Raw genomic sequence first — 15,210 nt, 5'->3', positions numbered from 1 at the left:
CCCTTCACTTTATTGCTAGTCTATGTGTCATTCAGCCATTTACTTTGATTGCATTAGATTAGGTGCATTGCATATAATTTATTTTATTATATTTTATTTATCAATACTAACATTTCGGTTCTTTTGTAGGATGTTGGAGATGATCATCATAGAGGAGCTGATGGAGGCATGAATGGAGGGGCAGATCGAGACAATGAAGAGGATGATGCTCTGAATCTTGGCAAGTATTAGATTCATTTGTTTAATGTATATCACGTACTTATAACTAATTAGAACTCGGCAAGGATTGTACTGTAACTTATAACTTGTGTTAAATTTGTTTTACCTGCTTTGTATATGTATTTTTTATGTGTACTTTTTTTTTATACACAGGTTATATAAATTGTATAACGAAAAAAAATTCTCGATATTCATATTTCAAAAAAAAATAAAAAAGTTAAAATTTATGACGAATTAACAAGGGATATTATCCGTCGCCAATTTAAATCAGTCGATGTTTTATAACGAAATTTAATCTGTCGTTAATCCCTCGCTCAATTGGCGACGGACATTAGCGATAGATATGTATTCATCATTAAATTTTAATGATAGATTAACGATGAAATACATTCCTTCACAAAACCAAATCAGTTCTTATTTAGCGATGGATTAGCGACATACATTATCCATCGCTAATTAACGACAGATAAATTTTATCGCATTTTAGCGACGAGGATTATGTGACGGTCGATTTCCATCGTTAATCTGTTGCTAAACACGTTAGCGACAGATTAGCAACAGATTAACGATGGATAGCGTCCGTCGCTAATCTGTATTTTTTTCTTGTAGTGGATACAATTGAACTGGTGGCCAAACGATTCAGAGTTGATACCAATACTGACAACATTGATCAAAACATTGGTTGTCTTTTAAGAAGGGTAGAACTAGAGATGGTAGTGGATCGAGGGACAACGGGGCTCCGCCTCGCCTCGCCCCGTTTGGACCATGGATGGAGGGAATGAAACAGGGATGGAGGCAGGGATGAAGGTTAAAATTCATCCCCGTGTGGGGATGAAGGCGGGGATGGACTTACACTTTCCTCTGCCCCGCTCCATCCCAGCCCCATTAATAATAATACTAAAATACCCTAAGTTAAGTAATAAAATTACAAAACAACCATGTTTATACATACTACTAACTTACTAACCCTAACCCTAAATCTTATTAGACAAAATACTGTATCATCCCTGCTCATCGTCGCCGCCCAAAGGAGAGAGAGAAGGTCAATTTTTGTTTTCTTCTTTTATACCATCTTTGAGAAGCAGCAGCCAGAAGCCCTTTTTGTTCCGTAGAAGTAAAAAATCTAGCCCCGAGTTCTGTACATTTGAAAGGATTATCGTATCTCACTCTTCTTTTGTTTTGCCCTTTTCTATTTCTTTGTGTGAGTTCCTTCATTTCGTACGTTAAATCTTTTTTCAATTTGTGGTACTGAATTGGGGAGACGTGATGATGGTTAAACCCAATCAAATTTGTAACATAGTGATGAATCTATAACATGCACTACCATCTCTCTCTCTCTCTTTGCGTTAGTTTTTTTTGTTGCTTCTGTGGGATTTTGAAGGGTTTGTCTGGGTGCGCCCATTTTCTTTAAAATTGCATTGAATCACGATTTCTATTTGTTGGTAGGATAAATGTGTGCAACCAACTGCAACCTAAAGTTTTCTTGTTTGATTTTTTATGTTGTTGTAATCCATGATGACATCGAATTTTGTTATTGAGCGTGACAATGATTATTCATTAACCATTCACCATCTTTTGGTTGAGGTTGCACAAAAAAAACTTTTTTTTTTGGATTTGATTTTTATCTGTTCTAGGTTTAGATTATGGTGAAACTACTACTGTTTTGCTTTTCTCGTTAATTGCTTCAATCAAATCTCCATAGTTTGTTAGATCATCTTTTTCTTGACATAAATATACAAATTTTCAAGTAATAAAATTCTGGTATTTTGTGGGTTGTTTTTCATTGAAAATCTTAAAAAGCTTTCATAAAATCAAGATCGCATTATTTAAAATTTGTTTTCTACTCTCAATTAGCAAATATTGTAGCGTTTGATTAAAAATAAACTTAGTTTTTTTGAAAAAATTATGCGAGAAAGTTGTGCAGAGTACCAGTGGGCTACCATTAACACTTGAAGTATTAGGCTCATTGTTTTTTTATAAGAACAATATAGAGGAGTGGGAAAGCATCTTGAAGACCTTAAAGAATCAACATAAAGGTATTCATCAGAGTTTAAAAATAAGTTATAATGGACTTGATCAGACATAAAAAAGCAAATATTTTTGGACAATGCATATTTTTTTATTAAAAAAGGCAAGGAAAATGCAATGTTCATGTGGACGAGGACAAGGCGGGGGTAGAGACGGGAATGGAGATTATTATTTTGAGACAGTGCAGGGGTGGAGTTCCAAAGTCTCCCCCGTAACGAGGATGAACCGGGGATGAAGGTTAAAATTTTGAAACGGGGCGAGGGTGGAGACCTTGTCCCCCACCCCCGCCCCGGTCCACTCCCATCCCTAGGCAGAACCTAGCCAACAATTTACCATTTCCCTTATAGTGGATCAAACAAGATCTAAAGCCCACACATAATGATAAAAAAATCCCAAAGGTATCATTGTATAACTGGTAGGGGTCTGCCTAACTCCAGCTTGCCTTTTAAAACAAATGTAATCAGAGTCGGATTTGATCGGAGCATTTCTGCATCTGAACCCAAGTCTAAACTTAATCCTGACTTAAAAATCCAGCAGTCTGACCCGATCATATTGAAATATGTATCTGATTATGGTACATAAACTGATCAGGTCCAATAGCGGCTATCTGCATCCAAGTCTGATTAACCTAGATCAGACTGCACCCAACCTGAGTCAGATCCGTTTGTCATCTATCGACAGAAGCAAGAATACGCCCAAGATCTTATATTGCGTTACGACATGCATTTCCCATCTCCTAAATGCAAAAATGCACATCTAACACAACCTAACTCTCCATAAAAACTGCTTATATATTAATCGTGTTAAACCAGAGATGATTTTTAGCACGAGTTCGGTTCTACTCATCCACTATGTCACCCACCATCTTAAAATCGCTCTTAAATAGTTGGATGATGCAAGTTGCTTTGAACAAATCTGACCTTATAGATGAGTCCATCGACCCTTGGATAGCATTTTTCAACAAAAAAAAAATATGCTTTTTTAAGTCATAAAATATTGTGTTTGTCAACAGTTGAATTTTTAAATAACCAAACAATCCTTAACACAAACCAGATTTTGGCAATTTAAAAGTACATCTTCACTAAATGAATGATGTATACAGTCTGGTTTGATCAAATTCAAAACAACTTGTACCAATAAAATCCCAAGGGGGGGGATGACTTTGCCCCCAAAGACACCCTGAGATCCACTAGTCTCTTACAAAGACTGAAACAGTGTTCAACAGTAGGACATTGAAGTTATTTGAGCAATGTTGTCAGTATCGGCCCTGAATCGTTTGGCCAAACATTGAGCTGTATTGGGGCGATACAGATACTCAAATGAATTGCTCTGTATGACCAAAAAAAAAAAAACATTACGTGTAAATCAGGTGTTAAAATCATTAAAATAATATTTTAAAAATTTTAAAAATTAATTTATAGTATTTTTTATATTTATTAAAAACTAACCGATTCAGGGGTGATGCGATTTTCTGAACATACAGGCAGATACGCACCGATACCGACAACATCGCATTTGAGAATAGACATAGGGAATCCCCATTCTAGTGAACAAGTCAAGTAAAGAAATATACGGTAGAGAGGCAAAAGAGCGCTTTCTTCAGGGTGGCATTAAACGCCCCCCGTCCTCTGAATGGACGGCACTGTACACGTTTCTTATCAAGGCACTTAATGCAGACGCGCACATCAAACCAAACGCCATTGCAAAATTTGCTACTCCCATTTATTACTCTGCACGGTAAACAAAACTCCAGTTGCCAAGTTACGACCATTCATCATCATTTTTCACCATCGTTGATGATTAAAACCACACAAACTTGTAGCCTGTAGAAGAGAGAGAGAGAGAGAGACTTCCCACCACCATCTATCTATAATCTATGCATCCACCAAACCACCAAAGATCACATTGGCCAATACCCAAAAAAAAAAGCCACCAACAAGAAAAAAAAAAAGAGGGACAATGTTGGTAAATCCTATTACAAAAGGTGGTGTCAAATCTAAGCTAATGTAGCTGAATCAATCCTACCATCTATGATATTCCTTGTGTGTGTTGTTGCATAGTGAGTGAGAGAGAGAGAGAGAGCTTGAGAGCTATAGGTAGCTAGCATGCGGCTGACTGCCTTGAGGGGAAGAGAGAAGGTTTGGAGAAGTTGAGAGGCGGTGCTGTTTTCTCCATGGCGCTGCTGCTGACGCGCTCACAGCAAGGGCACATGGTGAGGGTCGCAGCAGGCAGAGGCTCGCATGTGTGAGGGGATATGACAGTGGGGGGAGCCACCCTCAGCGCCCTCATCTCTTCCACCTCTCTCAGCAGGCGCCTGTTCTCTTCTGTAAGCGAGCCGAAGCAGCGCTTCAAGTACTCACACTCCATCTCTGTTTGCTTCAGCTTGGTCCTGTATCATCAAACCATCCACACCCACAAACAATAGTTTTAACATAACAGAATAAAAAAAAAAGCAGTATTTCGCACACCATTACTAAAAAGAAATTGCACTGTAGGCATCAAGGTAAGGGTCCGAGATTATATACTGCTGAAGAAGCGGAATCGAAAAGATTGGTTGAAAGATAAGGCTAGCGTGATATAACAGCAACTAACAAGAAGAATAAAACATTAAGAATAAGATTTGGGCACCTTGCTCGGCGATTTTGGAACCATACTTCGACTTGGCGCGACCTGAGATTCAACTTGAGGGCCAAGGCTTCCTTCTGCTTCTGTTTTATAGAACACCGTCATATGAGACACACCATACAGAGAGAAAAATGAGAGAAAAAGGAAAAAGTCAAGAGATCCTATGTTGGGTTGAGTGCTTACAGGGTTTAGGGTTTGATTCTCTCTAAAACTCGCCTCAAGCATGCGTGATTGCTCCTTGGTGAGACGAAGCTTCTTCCTTGGTAGTGCACACCCTTCTTCATCATCCTCCACGCTGCCTGTTGGTCCATCTTCCTCCATTTCGGAGGGCAGGCGGTTCATGTCGAAGTCCCTCATGCTAAGCCCATTATCTAACTCCCCACAAAGAGAGAAACCCAAATCAGAGAACCGAAAAAAGGAAAAAACAAGTATTACAACAAAAAAAAGAGAGAGAGAAACCATAAACTTCATTTAAGAATATTGAAACCATTTAAAAAAAACTGAAAAAAATAAACCGACCACATACATGCAGAGCAAAACAAACCCAAGAGAGAGAAAGAAGCGACAAAAAGAGAAGAGGGAAAAGAAAATAAAAGAGGGTTCTACCTGGAGAAGGGCTGGAACTCAAGCTGACAACTGCCATGGTTAAGTCCAAGGAAGAAGGAGTAGGGGCAGAAGCTGACATACTTCTTGTTTGTTTCTTCTCTCTCTCTTGAAGAAGAAGACAAGTTCTTGAGTTAGAAGTAGAACACAAGCAGAGAGATAAAAAGGCTTTGTGAGGTGAAAAATAGAAAGGAAGAGAGCCAAGAAAAATAGCAAGACAAGACAAGAGGAAGAGTACACTATTATGAAGGGAGGAGGAATAGGATAGACAGAAATAGGGAGTGGGGACTAAAAAGAAATGGTGCGGAGGATGGTGCAGTTTCCTAGGAAACGAGTGGTTCTACTTCTAATGACAGCAAAACAAGTGCCATTAGCTTCGATGATTGAATTTTAGACATGGTGAACAAAGTAAATATGTCAAAGCTTAGCTTTTCTGAATTGCCCGAGATGTGAGGCGTGGGCTACTTCATCTTCTCCCAGGGACCAAAGCCTGCTTTACTGTGGGGCAATGGCCGGGCAGGTTTCCCTATCGGCCAATCCTGCCGTCGCCTTGTCGGCTTACAGGTTGACCGCTGTAATGATTGGGGCCAGGACCGGGCCACACCCACAAAGCCTTTTCCTCTCTTTTTTTTGTCCCTGTTTCGCATTCTACTACTCACTGTAACGTAAAGATAAAATTGTCTTTTTCCTGCTCTTTCAATTTTTTTTCTTTCTTTATGGCAATATTAAATGTTCACACAGAGTAATTGAGTCATCTGATTCTTGTCAAGAGTGACTCAGAAATTCTTTGGTACAGATCATTTTTGAGCTTTTTTTTTTCTAAACAAAAAGCTCTCTCTATATATATACATATATTGGATATAATTAAATTCTTACTGCAAGAAAGAACATGGAAATTTGCAAGATATGATGTATTGTGATGGCACTGTCAATATGGGATTTCTTGGGTTTTATGCCACGGTGCTCTGTAGATGCCATGGGAAATCAAGATTTTTTTTTGTATGAATTTTCTAATAATAGAAAAAACAAAAAACACATGTATGGAAAGGGCACATAATTCAAATATTTTTAGAAATGACTTTTTTAAGGGCACGATTGAAAACAAGAAAAATTATCATGAGAAAATAAAATTTTGCCTAAGAGAGGTTTTGATATGATAAATTATTTTAAATGAAAAATTTTCACTTGTTTGAGTAACATGAAAAAATAAAATAAAAATGTTAGAAAAATGAGAGAGAGGAGGGGGTGGCCCTGGTTCCAAAACTAGATTCGATCTTCACCAATGAAACTCAGGCAACGGCAAAGATGGAGGCGACATAAGGCATAGCGGAGATGAGCGAGGCCACGGTGGCATTGACAGGGCGAAGGGCCCCAGCGACAGAATGGTGATGTTTCCGGTGATGAGGTCGCGGGTGAGGTTCACGGCATAGTGGTCCACCTCAGTACTGCCAGTGGATGGGTGGGAAGAAGATGAGAGAGAGAGAGAGACCCAAATGCAAAATTTTCTTTTGGTAGTAATCATTCTTCTGCCCTCTACCCTCTGGTTTCAAACGTGCCTTAATGCTAAGTTATAACAGCAAGTAATGGTGGATTTCAGGTTGACAACCACTTGCATTACAAACTTCTTCCTTTGCAAAGCTAGGTCGGCTGAAATTTCTTTTTTTTTTTTGGCTAGGCCAAAGAAAAATCTTCCATCATTAATCGAACATCTATAGGCCTCATATTGATACTTTGAGATTTTTTCTCTTCATCTAAGAGTACACCCAACTTCAATCTTGCAGCAAAAGACACCCCCATGGGTTTTGAACCGTGGTCATCCCCTAAGTGACAAACCTCAATTGCCCTTAATCAGAAAGGGGGAGACCTATGGGCAGGGCGTTCGAAATTTAACTGGCGGTAAACAGTGTCTAAAATTGTCTTTGCTTGCTGTTTCTCCAATCAAACTTGCCAATAAAAGATATTTCTGTTCTTTCACCAAGTTAAAAAGGTATCACGTGTGTTTACAGTCAAATTAATAAGGTTTAGGGTTTGACACGTGCGATGTCTAACTAGGCATTTTCTTGGGTCACTTGGACTGTAGGACACAGTATTAATTAAGTTAAACCCCCACAAGACATTGTCATTACTCACTCGATGCATAGTGACATTAGAGAAGGATTATAATGACTATTCAGTGGGGGCAATTTTTTCAGTTTGCTTCCATGACAATTCATTTGTTTATGTGAGTGCTGTAGTCTATCAAATGACTATTTCAACGCACTAATGGCCATTCTTTATGGACTCCACTCACTTAAAAACTTTTAAATTATAAAAAATATGATTTTTTTTATATGAGGCAACCAAGGAGACCCCTACAACTCTTTCACATAGAGTAGTACTAGTTTTGAAAGAAGAAACTGACGTAGGGTGCTGGTCTTGGCAAAAGCATGTTGACCTTATTCTATATGTACTTTGTTGAGAAAATATTTTCTACAATCGATTCTGCCGTACTCTTGATCAGAAACTCATGGGTTTGAGCTTCATCTGATCAGTCTTGTTCATTTGTTAGGAATCATACTGAATCAAGTAGTTATATATATATATATATATATATATATATATATATATATATATATATATATATATATATATATAGTTCTGCCCACTATTTCGTCCTGCTCCTTCAAAATCATAAGTTTGCTTGTATACAAGTTTTTGATCTGTAGGTTTTGTTTAGTCATGTCAGGCTTTTGGATAACCTGAATCTGGCTTGTATACAAGTTTTTTCGGTGATCTAAATAAAAAATTAATGGCTATGAAAGCATCAATTTTTCTCAGCTCATAAAAATATATTTTTTCATCAAAAAATATGATTTAAGAGTTTATTCCCACTAAATCGAGCATGTTAAACACTTCAAACTATGGGGAAAAACAAGAAAATAAAGCCTAATATGTTCAGCTCGCTCTCTCTCTCTCTCTCTCTCTCACACACGCATATATATATAGGAAAACTAAATATGCAAAACTAGCAAACTGGGTTTCTTGTTAGCACAACAAGAGTCTCAAGAACTGATTGCTCAGTAGTTTTTATTTTTTCCTCTTTTTCCTCCCACCGCTGGCCTCCTTTCTTTCCTCTTTTCACCTCCACCACGCCACCACCTGCCTCCCCACTGTCCTTCTCTACCGCCCCTTCCCCGGCCTCCAGGACCATCATCCCTCTCCACCTTTCACTCACCATCCGAGACCCAACACTATGCTCCAGACCTCACCTTCACTATCGCCGTCCCCGCCTCCCTGCCAGCCATCACCCCTTTGTCCGCCTCTCCTCCAATCTGCAAAGTTTCCTCAGACCGAACCCTGCGTCCACTGCCGCCACACATCGCCAATTTTCTCCCCCACAGCCTCCCACCTCCATGACTGGTGGTCCTCTAAGAGAGAGAGAGAGGGGGGGGGGGGGGGGGGGGGGGGGCTACACTTGACGGTCTCCTATTGGTGCAAACCAGCAAATTGCTTTTTTTTAGTTTTCTTATATATATATATATATATATATACTGGAATATGTTAACTGGAAATTTGTGAATTAGAGTTTGAATTGAGATTTACATGTTTTTTTTCTCTTAAATTTCATGGTATAGATGTGATCTAGATGTTTCATTTTATAGAAATACTCATACATCATCGGATTACAAGGCATACGAAGGATGTTTTAAGGCTTGAAAATCAATGGTTCAATTTTTTTTTCATCTAAAAATCACATTTTCATAAAAAATACATGATCCAACAGCCTATTCCGATCAAATAAACCATGCTGAATGCATATGCAAGGTTGGATTTGCAAAAAAAAGTGCCAAAAATGCCTAGTTCACGCTCATGTTCACGTATTCTAGTATATATAAGTTTGAACTTTGCAGGCTCAAAATCCACTTATGCAATGCAACCGGACAAACCAAAATAGGTTTTTGACTAGACAAATCATGTCGATCGTATTCACATGGCTTGATAAAAAAAAATAATAGAAAAACCAATACAATTGGGTGTAGCCAATAATTTTCACCGTTTATGAGGCCCAAGTGCATTGACATGGGGTTAAAATTTAAAGATTTCCCTATTTCCTGGAATCCTAAGCAAAAATGGTGGATACCACCTTAGACCAGTTGAAAGCATAAACTAAGGACAATGATCAAAGTGAAAAATAAAAGGAAGGCATCAACTTTATAATTCTCCACTTGAGTGCCCATGTCAACCATTTGTAGACCTTGTTGGGGACAATAAGATCACTAAATGTGGGGACAAATTTATGGTGGCCTGTGTCATCCTGTCCAAAAGTGCAAATTTCCTTTAATTGTGCAGCATAGTTTCCAGAAATGATTGAGGAACTCTTACTTCCCCTCCTTTTTCTTTTTTTCTCAACAATAACCCATTCTCCCCCTACTTCCTTTTTCCTTCACTAGCTGGTAGCCACTAGCAAGCATGCATGGTGACAAAAAGTTTAAAATGGCAAAATATGGTCTGCCAGAAACTTGCAAGAAATAGAAAATTTTGGAGAAAAAAAACTTCCTTTTTTGACAAAATATTAGCAATAATAAATGGTTTAAATATTTTTAAAATATCTTTTTATGAAAAACATACTCCAAAAAGGTTTGGCATAGTGAAATGGGACCTCAGACACAAGGCAGGTGCTCTAGGTTCAAATCCCATGGGCATCACCCCTTCTACAAGGGGAAGAGTGATGACTCCCCAGCAAGGGTTAAACCCGAGTTTTAAGCTGCCAAAACAGTGATCATAAGTACAACATGCAGAGCCAGCGCAACTAGGTCTCGGATCCTGGGCCAGTTGCAGTTTCTTTGTGTAAATCTAAAAAAACACACAAAATTTTCACTATAAAATAGCCGTTAAAAAACATAAATATCCCGTTTAAAACATGATGTTTGTGTTTAAAAAAAAACTGATATTTTGAAAATATAGCAAGAAATTACAATTTAAAACTGTCAGGTGTATTCTTAAGATTTTTTTCATAAATATCGCCGTATCTATCACTGCTAGCATGCGAAAGCTCAGCAGTGCCGCACCGTGGGTGGCGTTCCATCATGCATAGGGAGCACCTCACTAGGTACACCAAATGAAAGCTTGGACGTGGGACCTACCCAGAACCATTGAGTGGCATCATGTGGGTTCGCTTGTGCCCTCCTCACAAGTAGGGGTGGCAATGGGTTGGCGGGTCAGCATACCTCAACCTGAACCCGACCCGTTTATTAAACGGGTTGGCTGTGGCAAACACTGGCCCGTTTAATAAACGGGTAACCCGACACGACCCGCCAACCCATTTAATAAATGGGTTGGGTAGGGTAAATGGGTTCTCAGGTTCGCGGGTCGGGTTGGCGGGTTGACGGGTCGGGTTGGCGGGTTGGCATACCCCTAACACGAACCCGACCCGTTTAATAAATGGGTTAGGTGGGTCGACCCGTTTATTAAATGGGTTCATTTTTTCCAAACCCAAACCCGCCTAAGAGGCGGGTTGGCGGGTCGGGTCAGGTTTTGCCACCCCTACTCACAAGGGGACACTATCTTTTATTCTTGTACCATACAGCCCAAAACGTGGGACCCACGTTTCATAGCACCGGCAGACACGTGGGTCCCACATAACCCGTTTATAGACTTGGTTTGTGATGAGTGATGATCTTTAGTTTGCCACAGTTTTGAGTCTTGACACCCAGAAATGTCTCAAAATCTCTATTTCCTCATAGCTACATTGAATATTCACCACCTTGGGTTTACCTAGCAGGGGAGCGGGCCCATTAACTTTCTCAGTTTTCAGTGAGGGCTCCTTGTAATTAAAAAAAAGAAGAAGTCTTGACCTCTTTTACATAGGGGGTGTCAAAGGGTTGGGTTTACCTGGACCTGACCGGGACCAAACCCTATAGGGTCCGGGTATGGTGACAAATAAGAAGACCTGATTAAGACCCGGGTTCAGACCCGAAGGTTTGATTAATACATGGATCCGGACATAGTTTGTGAAATTTTAAACCAGACCCAGGCCCAAGCTGAGTTCCGATTAAGATACTCTATTTTGGATTAGGACTTGCTGGTGAATATTCATATTTGGATAATATCTGCCATGATCCAACCCGAAGCTGACCCATTAATTTGCACCCCTAACACAAGGCATGTAATATTTATGGGCTCCATTGTGGTCTATTATATGATTAAGGGATAGATACAAAATCAGTAGCATTCTGAAAAGATACTTACACTGGAAATTATGGTCGATGGTCTCAATGTATAATTGTTCAGAAAAAGTAGGAACAATGTTTGCTACCGAAAAATATTTCCTAAGGAACTAATGAGCTAGAAATCATAGATGCAAGTTGTATCGACGCAATCTAACTACAAAGATGTGTTCAGCATGGTAGCTTGTTTGTTAAGAATCATGCTTTTCATGTAAAAATGTCAATCTTTTGAGTTATGGAATTTTGGCACATTGTGGGCAGTTGATTTTTGGATCCTTTTAAAAGCCTAATTTCTTGTCATAATCATATTACTCAAAACAAGTTTCCTACTAAACAAACCATGTATTTGATTTACAAAAAATTAAAAAGTTTTGAAGAAAAGAGTGATTTTTACTCATTAGTTCCTTGCCTTCATTAGTAGCCAATATTTACCTGTTTGCTACGCTCATGGGTAAATAACCCCTAGTGAAAACTTTTATTTTTATTAATTTTAGTTTTTTTTTATACATCTGACCCTCCAGAGGTAATCAAGTCTGATTTAGTAAAAATCAGCTCTTGGAACCTACGGGTCCTCTGGTCGTTTGGTAGGAGTAGCCAGTGCACGTTACCTTGTGTTGGGATGTTGCAGGTTCAAAACCCAAATGGTGTAGTTGTATAACTGGTAGGGGCTGCTTAACCCCACCTTGCCTTTCAAAAAAAACAAACAGCCCTTGAATCATGTTTTTCTGACATATATATTGGATTTTTTAAGAATTGAAAACCAAATTAAGGCTTATAATGTGTTGACTTTTCAATCATCAGAAAATTATATTTTACATTAAAAAATATGATCCAAAGGTCGATTCTACCATTCTGACCATGCTGAAGACATTCATAGGTTCAGATTTGGTCAAGCCAACCTTCCTTTGTAAGTTTCAACAGGGGTTCCTTACCCACAAGGGTAGCAATTACTATCCCCTGATCTGGGCTGCCTGAGTGGCAGCGAGCCAAGGGAGAAGGTGTGGACACTTCATCCCAGGTTCGACTCCCATCAAGTGACCCGGTTCCCAGCAAGGGTTCCTCATCATCAAGCCAACATTCTCTTTGGTCTTTGCTCCACTTGTGAACAAAGTTGGGGTTGCCATGCAAAATGATGAAAAAAGAAGGTAGATTTTGGCAGAAACCTTTAAATGTGGCACCAAACTTTTCTTTACAAAAAGTTTAAAATGGAAACAATTTAAGAAATTGAAAAAAATTGTACTTCATGCATTTTTAACTGCAAGTATCAACAAAAAAAAGAAATTCAAAAAACAAGGAAGATACTAGTAAAAAGGAATAAAATAAAGAATATGTAAAAGCCCATTTCCCAATACATTGCCAATAAAAACGTAAATATTAAAAAATTGTCATGATAATTAACATTTTATTTTCAACCTTCGAAACTGCTGACAAGCAATATTTTAAAAATAAATCATGATATTTTTCATGATGTTCTGAAAATATCACGATATTTGTCACTGTGGCAGGTTCTCCAAACTCAATTAGGTAGTCAAGCAGTCACTTTATTATACTATCACGGTGGACCAGTGTTGTGAGTATCGCGATTCGACTTATTTTTCAAAGTTTCAAAAAAAAGGATTCAAAATAATTTTAATATTATTTTATTATTTTTGTGACATGTTATTTTTTGGTTAAAAGTTGGCCGATTCACGATTCACCTAAATCTTTGTTAAAACGATTCAAGGTCCGATACGATATTGACAAGGCCTTACGTTAAATCCAACATTTTTATCTCATAGAATTGCTAAGCATCCTTGATGGATCAAGTTGAACTAATGGGGCCTATCTATAGAAACCAATTTAATCTTCAGGATCCGTTCATGGACATATGGTGGACCCAAGGCAGCCGGGTCCACTCTGCATTAATAAATGAGTGCTACTTCGGATCCCTTGATATCCTACATTGGCCACTTACGTGGGCCCAGTCCCATCCTGTCTGCCCCAAACCCGGCCAGTGGCATCCAGCTTTTCTTCTATCTGGAACGGGTAAGGAACCATTCATTGCACGCGTGACGTCATTATCAGTAGGGATGCCAATGAATCGGATTTTATCTGATATCCAACCGAAAATGATTAGATTTAGTTGCATTTAGGGCTGCACAACCAGCCGAGCTAGCTCGGGCTCAACTTGTTAAAACCTGGCTCAGACTTATCCGAGTTATAAATAAACGAGTTGAGCTTGATTAAGCTCGATTAGCATGATTAAGCTCGGGTAATAGAGTCATATGGGGCCGGGCTAGTTTTAGGATATGTAATTTTTTTGTTAAATAATATTCCTGAAAACGGGTTTCAGCCAGGTGGGGCAGGGTGTTTGTTACTCTTGAATTCAAATCCTGCCCTCTAAACTTTAAACCTTTTTTTTTCAATGCAAGTTAATGCAGCTCGAGTGAGTTGTACATAGGCCTTTCAAGCTAGGCTCCATTCGAGCCGAGCTTTTTGAGCCTCAGTTCGGCTCGAGCCCAGCTCGCGTGCACCCCTAGCTGCATTTGATAAGCCAAGACAATATCTAATTATAATCGAATGTGGACACGGTTTTAATTTTTTGCTACTGAATCCGAGAAATATTTGAATTTGACGGATATATACCCGAATTCGTTTAAGAGCATATCTGGTATGAGCTTGACACCATTTGAATCCAAATCCGAATTTGAATCTGATTAATTAGTCAACATCTGATAAGTTGAATTTGGTTTTAGCCACATCCAATCCGAACCGTTTACATCCTTAATTATCATGCACCCCTAGTGGTTATCATTGATCGCTGAAACAACGAAAATTGATGACCTAATCTTCTCTTACATCTCACCCTACTGGAGCTGGAAGTTAACAAAACTCCATTTAAAACATGTCTTCTCCAATAAAACTTTGGAAACCCTGAAAAAAAAACTATTTTTCTGAAAATATTTTTTTTTTGCAAAAAAACGTCTAGAACATGAAAAATTATAATAAAAGAATACTTTTCAAAACTATTGATTTATAAATCCACTTCAACACATCATTCTCTAAAACTATAAAGATGAATAATTAGAGCATGTATACTGCTGTTTTCCACACTGTTTTTCCATTTTTTTTAATCATGTTTTCATTATCTTGCAATTTTTTTGGAGCTTCACGTATACTGCTAGGTTATTATGTGTGGGTCAGATTGGGGTCCACATTAGTTGAACCCGTCAAGATCCGAATAGAATGTGGCTTTCTAGTTCTATCCAAGCTGGGGTAAGCCCATGAAGTTTTACACTGCCAGGACAGTGACTGACCGTAAGTAGGGCAGGCAGAACCAGCGCGGCTAAGTCTCTGATCCTGGAGGTGGTTTCTCCGTGTAAATAAAAAAAAAAAAGTTCTAACCAAGCTTATAGCACATATCCAGTGTCCACCGTTATCACCGTTATGGGAAAGGTTTGGCATCTCCAAACCCTATGAGCAGGACCAGCAACAGTGATTGAATCGAATACCTTGCAATCACTTGATGTCATGTATTCAGTCATTGAGG

General features: G+C 38.7%; 1 protein-coding gene and 1 non-coding gene across 2 annotated transcripts; one reads left to right on the top strand and one right to left on the bottom strand.

The window, feature by feature from the left end:
* Nucleotides 1-1,475: 1,475 nt before the first annotated feature.
* Nucleotides 1,476-1,555, top strand: LOC149812482 (small nucleolar RNA Z195/SNORD33/SNORD32 family). The gene has a single exon (XR_016428653.1). It is a non-coding gene; the product is annotated as a small nucleolar RNA Z195/SNORD33/SNORD32 family (small nucleolar RNA).
* A 2,792-nt stretch (nt 1,556-4,347) lies between these two features.
* Nucleotides 4,348-5,557, bottom strand: LOC149812481 (homeobox-leucine zipper protein HOX3-like). The gene is made up of 4 exons (XM_089993061.1): nt 5,479-5,557; nt 5,056-5,243; nt 4,876-4,955; nt 4,348-4,636 (listed from the first exon to the last, which is right to left on the bottom strand). Exons 1-4 carry the CDS (start codon nt 5,555-5,557, stop codon nt 4,348-4,350), a joined length of 636 nt encoding a protein of 211 aa, XP_089849187.1.
* Between the last annotated feature and the right edge of the window lie 9,653 nt (nt 5,558-15,210).

This window comes from Nuphar pumila, chromosome 17, assembly GCF_984573655.1.
Source record: "Nuphar pumila chromosome 17, dmNupPumi1.hap1.1, whole genome shotgun sequence".
In the NCBI taxonomy this organism is placed as follows: domain Eukaryota; kingdom Viridiplantae; phylum Streptophyta; class Magnoliopsida; order Nymphaeales; family Nymphaeaceae; genus Nuphar; species Nuphar pumila.
The sequence above is the reverse complement of the archived record's forward strand: the minus strand, read 5'-3'. Positions and strand labels throughout refer to the sequence as shown.